Source organism: Vigna angularis, chromosome 1, assembly GCF_016808095.1.
Source record: "Vigna angularis cultivar LongXiaoDou No.4 chromosome 1, ASM1680809v1, whole genome shotgun sequence".
Classification (NCBI taxonomy): Eukaryota; Viridiplantae; Streptophyta; class Magnoliopsida; order Fabales; family Fabaceae; genus Vigna; species Vigna angularis.
Window position 1 is genome coordinate 41,647,037 of NC_068970.1, and position 7,350 is coordinate 41,654,386.

At 36.4% G+C, this 7,350-nt stretch overlaps 2 protein-coding genes across 2 annotated transcripts; one reads left to right on the forward strand and one right to left on the reverse strand.

Moving 5' to 3' along the window:
* LOC128194905 (uncharacterized) lies at window positions 1-1,740 on the forward strand. Its single transcript, XM_052871345.1, has 2 exons — window positions 1-1,387; window positions 1,467-1,740. Exons 1-2 carry the CDS (start codon window positions 1,175-1,177, stop codon window positions 1,650-1,652), a joined length of 399 nt encoding a protein of 132 aa, XP_052727305.1. The 5' UTR covers window positions 1-1,174; the 3' UTR covers window positions 1,653-1,740.
* A 959-nt stretch (window positions 1,741-2,699) lies between these two features.
* LOC108332742 (uncharacterized) lies at window positions 2,700-3,056 on the reverse strand. The gene has a single exon (XM_017568051.1). The coding sequence runs from the start codon at window positions 3,054-3,056 to the stop codon at window positions 2,700-2,702; it is 357 nt and encodes a 118-aa protein (XP_017423540.1).
* Window positions 3,057-7,350: the final 4,294 nt, after the last annotated feature.

Consider the following 7,350-nt stretch of genomic DNA (forward strand, 5'->3'; position numbering starts at 1 on the left):
CTTATTTCCGTGTTCAAAGACGAAAGATATTTAATTGAATAATTGCATTTTTAGAGTTGGATATACGAGCATTTTCCTAGCATGGGAAGGAGGTGATTGGTATCTTCTTATGATGAAACCATACCACGTGCGGCTAGGTGGTAGAGCCCTCGGCAGAGTTCGACTCTTGCAGAGATTCGGTCGCAGTTGGATGGCCTGACATACTGATGCCAACCCCTTTAGGGACTTCTCATCCAAAGAAGTATCAACTAAAACTAAGACTAAAGAAAGGGAAGTAGAATAAAAATTGCTAAAGCTCTTTCCTTATCTAAGTCTTAGATAGATTCTCTTTAACTAAATCCATTTATATTGTTTTGTAGGACACTAATAAAGAGTGGAATGTTCCTAGGAGAGTTGCCAAGCAAAGAGGCAAAGAAGAATGCATTGTGCAGCCAGCCGTGTAACTTCTTTGAAGCACGTTTTCAACATTTTCCATGTGAAACATGCAACCAGAAACATTCCCCACGTGAAACATGCAGCCAGCCACGTTTTTAATGTTTCCCACGTGAAACATGCAAGCAAGCCGTGTGGCTTCTTCTGCACACCTCCCTTGGAGCTTCATACACGTTGAAAATGTTGCAATTAGATTTCTAGGCACGCTTCTCTTACTCTATAAAAGAGAGCTTCTTCTCATTGGAAAGGTAACTTGAGTATAATAGTGAAATGCTGCTGAAATACAGCCACTTCTCTCGAGTTCACCGCTTGTGCTAAGTTTAGCAATTCTTTCCTATAACTCCCTTCCCCGATGGAAGGCCGTCTGAGTTAGACATTCACCACACACACTTATCCAAACACTGCTAGTCATTCCGTCAAACACTTGGCCTGCACCGATATCTCCAACCTTGCTTCCATTCCACTGCCACTTCTGAATCAAGGAGCCCTAGTCTTGAAGATTGAGGCCGCTTCCATCACATACAGTGAAGTTGTATGACATCCAGATGAGGGACATCGGGGAATTCGTCCATTCTTCGGCATCTGTATGTATTCTGGATGGATTCAGATTGGTGACACCCTTTCCCGTTATTTGCCTGAGCGTGTGATGAGGCAATTTGGGTTATACCAGGAGATTCCACGACCATCCACTATCATTGCAGATGCAGATGTAGTCGCTGTTGATTATGTGTGATTGCACTTCATGAATCACGTTATTATGAATGTGATACAAGCATCATACCCTTCTGAATGTGTCGATGGATACATACAGTGGTTTAGGAGGGTTTCACATCCCTATATTATTCCTGCTCCACCTGACACGAGACCGACTCTTGGGCCTACACAACGCCCTGATGTTCCACAGGAGGCACGACCCCATCGTAGATCCTCTCCACCTTCACCATCTGGCATCGTGGTATGTTATTTTTCATTACTTATGTTATTAAATTTTCTTAACCATGTTTATTTATTTGTTTGATATTATTATAATGCAGGCTAGATTTAGGCGAATGACGAGAATGTTACAATCGTTGATATCGTGTCGTCATGGGACCGAGGGTACTATTGCACATCAGGTGTCGGTGGACCTGCTTCAGATTGCTAATGAGGGCATCGACGAATATTCTCCAACTAGAAGAGGGCAGAGGCATGTGCGTGGTAGACGGTCGACGTCTAATTGATAGGACTTTGTATTTCAGTTTTTTAACAAGTTATTTGGGATACACTAATGTTTACCTTAAGTGTTCGTTAACTAATTTTCTTTTCCAAATTTTGGCCTTAAGTAAATTACTACATTTTGTATGTTTTACATTGTTAATGTAGCCGTACTTTTTAATTTTAACATTTGTATGATAATGCATTTAATATTTTAGCATTGTTAATGCAGCTATACATTTTCATTTCTTAAAATTTTTTGTATTTCCTCAATATAAAATTTAGATCGCATAACCAATGTTTTCGACAATTAAACATATATTATCAGGGTTTATATCGAGCTCGTAATAATGGTATTAATTATGTTCCATCACAATCAGTTGCCTGGATTTCAAAATCATTGGTTCACAAAACTTAAAATTGAATTTACACCTTAACAAAAAGTAATAGTGTATTTTTACATATCTTCATAAATATCACGAATCACCCAAGTCAACATAAGATGTCGTTACGTCCATCAACTGCGCAAATGCTTGCATCCTACTAGTATAAATAGATGACCACGCTCGTGCCTCAGGATAAGAGTGGGTTGAGGAGATGATATTCACCATGGGCAAATGACAACTTTCTTGTAACTTAACCTACCATAATACAAATTACAATAGTTAATTGAGTCATAAGTAATTTTCAAATGAAATCACAAAATAATACAATTACCTGCACGAAATGACATCCATGAACATGTCCTATACAAATTAACCGATGTTGAGTTATATCAGAAGGTGGTGTGGACCGTAGTGGGAAGATAGTATAATTTTGAGATGATGACATACACTAAGATGACATTATATCGGTTAGCAATTGCATAACCAATGTCTGGTAATGTCATCCACTTATTCCTGTTAGCCTGTTATTAATAAAAGAAGTTGTTAGATAAAATAAATATAATAAATATAATAAATAAAATACATAAAACAGGAAACACTTACCGTCGACTGTGACTGCACCAACAAAGAGTTCCTCAGTTCTTCTAGTCTATCATACCTTCATACTAGGATTGCATATTCATCACTCTATTGACTGAGTTCTTTGTACAAATCATTTCTAATAACGGGCCATGAATCTTCTCTGAGTCCCAACGACGCAACAATACATCTATATCCACAGTGACCATCAGCCACAACATTAACAACGTCCACAATAAAGGGGTGAGTAATAGAATGAAACTGGTCTATCATTGGAACTCTCTTTTTCTTCACTATATTTGGCTTTGATTGTAGTTTACTTTTCATAGTTGAAGATTCTATGGTTGAATGAAAGGCATCGACATACTCAAAATATGATGGATCCCGCGTAGTAGACCTTTCTCTTCGTTGAACTTTACTTTTTTGAGCACCCTTTGTCTTGACTTTATGTAATGGAGGAACCATTGAAGTCAATGTAGGACAAGTAATGTCAAGTAACTTCTGCTTGATGGTGACTTTACCTCAAATGTAAACCTCATTGAATCGTTCTTCTACTTGTTTCAACTCATCTTTAATGAATAACTCGAGCTCGGTTTCATTTAATTCAACATTTGAGAAATGCAATCTTCGCCACATGATATGAAATTCACCCAGAGGGATCAATCCAACATCATACCGTGGTAATTCACATGCACAGGGGACACCAAATGTACATCTCAATACGCATCCACACTTTGATGAGTCCAATCCTATTTGCTGTACTCTTTCCAATTCCTTAGCAATGAGATCCAATGCATATCGAGAGACACGCCCAATAAGTTTTCTATATCTGTATCCTTTAAAAGGGTCACACGTGAGCAACAAATTTCTTTCAAATGACGCCTTAATCTTGTTGTGTTGTAGGATAACGACGATATTAATACTATCCCAACAAGAACACACATCACCCATACTATTACCCAGAACTTTCTTCAGACTCCAATGAGCAGACTCAACCCTGAAATAAAAAAAAAACCATCAACAAGTGCAAATAAATATTTATCTACAAAACAAATAAATAAAATAACATTACAACATACCTATTTCTAGTTGTGTTCCCTAAATGCATTACTCTGTTCGTCCAGAACTTTACAAAGTATGTACTGTACGGAATAATCCAAGTCTGATTCACATATTCAAAGAACAAAGGCCATGAGCTACACGCATATTGAAAACCATTCACATACTCAGCAAACAAGCTCTCATCAGTACAATCCATCACATTTTGCCATGCATCCATCAACACATCCCAAACCTCAGTAGAATGAACTAACATTTTGCATTTAGCTTTAACATTTTTAAGGATGTGGAACTGACATAACATATGATATGACTTAGGGAATACATTTGCAATGACATTCATCAAAGCCAAGTCTCGGTCAGTGACAATGACTTTAGGACCACCCTCAGATGTTTAAAATAAACCTTTTAACTTTCTCAAAGCCCATGTGAAACTACTTTGCCGTTTAGTAGACAAGAAAGCAAATGCTGCAGAGAAGTTTAACCCTGTAGACGTCATGCCCACAATCTCAAGCAACGGAAGTCTATATTTGTTTGTTTTATATGTGGAATCCATCAAAAATACAACATTAAATGAGTTTAACAATTTCACTACATCAGGATGTGTCCAAAACAGGTCAGTAACAACCTCTGAATCGTCGGCACACCAACTCCAATGAATGTACTTATCCCGGTCCAACAACATCATAAGTTATTGTAGTTCAGTTCTGGACCCTCGCAATGATCGTTTATACGCTTGCCTTGCGTTGTAGATTTGTTTAATCGTTGTGACATATCGATCATTATTTTGTTTCAAAGTTAATAAAATATTTGCAGGTGTAACTTTACTCTTTGTCATATCAACCAGTAATGACTGCTCACTCATATTTAACCTACCAATATAAGGATGCCCAACTAAAGTTTCAGCCAACTCATGGTTGTGATGTCCACACATCACCTTCAACACTCATCCATCCCCGTCTGAGCATGGTTTACCCTTTAATTTAAACGGACACTCACATTTACGAGTGCCGTATACACTAGGCACTGCATCGGCTTTGTATTTCCGATATTTCCCTCCTCTTTCACATCCATGTACGACGAACGTTTTTTTTCCCGTGCATCAGTAGCTATATCAGATCTTATTATAATCATAACAAATTCTAAATCATAAGCCATCCCCCTCTTACCCAATCAATTAAGTGCTCCTGTGAACGAAATATTTCATTTGTGGTAAATTTATTTGTCAAATCTCCCTCTCCAACTTTGCTAATGAATGAAGAGAAATCAGATATCAAACAAGAACCAACTTGAGAATCCATATGAAGATATTCGTCCATTTTAAACAATAATCACCTATAAAATTATAATAAGTCTTATTAATATACTTAATAATTAATCAAACAAATATAAAAATATTAATATAATAAAATTATATATTTCATATAATTAAACTAATAAAGAATCTTTTATATAATTATAAAATTGTTAAAGAATACAAAAATCATATATATAAAATATATATTATACAAAAACATTAAAACAAAAAACTAATTATATATAAGGTGCAAAATACAAAAAAATATAAATATAAACTAATAACAATAAAGATCTTCAAAAATACATTATTAAAATACATAAACTAATAAAAACAAACTGAATGTAAACGTATAATCTTTAAACGGATGTGAGCATCCGTCAGCGGATGTCAACATCCGTTTAAAGATTAAACGTTATTTTCTAGGGTTTATTACGCATCTTCACGACGAATCTCTGCACCTTCACCTTGCACCTTCAAGCACCACCACACCACCACCACACATCGATCTCTACACGACTGATCAATTGCTTCCACTACCACTTGCAATCTCTCACTAAGCACACTGAAAGTCCACCACACTCTCACACCACAATTCTATGAACGAGAGGAAGAAGTGGAACGTGAGAGGGAGAATAACACAATGAAATAATGAGGGACGAATGATAAAGAGGAAGAAGAGTTGTCGCTTCATACATGTAGAGAGGTTAAAAAATATTAACCCTAAAATTTTATTAAGGGTAAAATAGGAATGGGAAAATAAAGAGAGGGGTAAAATAGGAATGGGATGGTGGAGGGAGCAAGGGGTGGTGCTGGAGGGAGCAACACCCTTGTTAAAACGGGTAACCCGACCCGATCCAACACGGGTTGGCCACTTAGTGAGCCAAGCCAACCCAACTGATTTATTAGCAAGCTAAAACTTGACCTGACCCATCACGGGTTGATGGCTTAAACGGGTTGGTTCATTGGCTCACTTAACTTTTTTTCACCCTCTTTTTTTGAGATTCTTAACCATTTGACCAAGAAATTACATATAGCCGTTAACAAAAATATATTGCAGAGGGGAACTTTTTGATAGACAACAGCACAACGCAGCACAAAAAGCTCTACTACTTTAATTAATTTGATTTCAATAAAAAAGAAATAGGATTTGAATAATTAATTTAATTAATTTGATTTCAATAAAAAAAATAGGTGGATTGGTGAGCCAACCCGACTCACTACGGGTTCAATGCGGGTGAGCTAGATTCTTAACGAGTCGAATCAAAATTGGTTCGCATCAAAATTTTCACATTTTTTCCAATCCAATCCGGCTCAAACCCGTGGTGAGCCGGGTTGGCTCACGGGTTTCAAGCCGACGACACTAATTTTTGCCTAGAGTTAAGATACTAAATTCAGATATCAAACCTACAATCAGGGATGAATATTACGCAGCATTCCAATGATGATAAAGGAAGTTTTCTTTTCTGCTGCATTTCACGTTAGCAAGGTATTTGAGATCTCACATCACCAAAAGATAGATTTACATTATATAAGTTAAGTATATACAAATCTTATCTTAAGTAACTTTTATAAGGTAGATTTAGCTTAAAATTCACGTCTTAAATATCAAAGAAGCTTATCCTAATAATACTTGTTATTTGTTGGACTTAGCGTGTTAACCATAAGTTTTTTCCATTGAATTTTATCTTTGCACCTAGTGTCAGGTTTGAACTTCTGTATAGTTTTTCCTTTTGCAATAGGAATAAGATGAAAACTTCATCTTACCATAGTGTTCTTCAGGTTTCTTCCTTTTTTATAAACAAAGTTTTTTTACATTGTTTAATTTTACTTTTGGTCTATATTTCTATACACCTTCCATTCAATACTTTTAATGTGTAACTACATTTGAAACTCTTTGTCAGTTTCATTATCCTCCATTCTCATATTTTCAAAACATGAATTCTCTTCTTCCTATCACTTCTTTCAAACTTCTCTTCAATTAATAAAAAAAAAAATTCATTAGATGTAAATTTAGTCGCTTAGGAAATATTTACACATCCTAACAAAATATCACAACGAAAGTAAAACACCACTTTCTTCAACCATTGCTATATATAGAGTTGCCGCTGTGCAATTACAAACCTCCGGTAGCCTTCAAACTGGGTTCTCTCTCCCCCTACAAAGTCTTCCCCACGACCACTTTCTTCCAACCAAGAACTTTTCCGTCGCATGCTGCTTCTTCCACCAAGAAAATTCCCCTGCCAAATATTATTATAATTCTTGATCTGCAAAGTGTGCTCGAGGCTGTTTCTTCCTTTCCAAGGTTCGATAAAGGAAGGAAAAACGAAGGTTGCAAGAACAAGAGCCAGGGTCTTGATACATATAGCTGCAAAAGAAACTACAGAGAGAATCTAGAAGAAG

Coding starts and splice junctions, on each gene's coding strand:
- LOC128194905 (XM_052871345.1), top strand. CDS start 1,175: ATGAATCACGTTATTATGAATGTGATACAAGCATCATACCCTTCTGAA. Junction 1,388..1,466: donor CTTCACCATCTGGCATCGTG/GTATGTTATTTT, acceptor ATTATAATGCAG/GCTAGATTTAGGCGAATGAC.
- LOC108332742 (XM_017568051.1), bottom strand. CDS start 3,056: ATGGTTCCTCCATTACATAAAGTCAAGACAAAGGGTGCTCAAAAAAGT.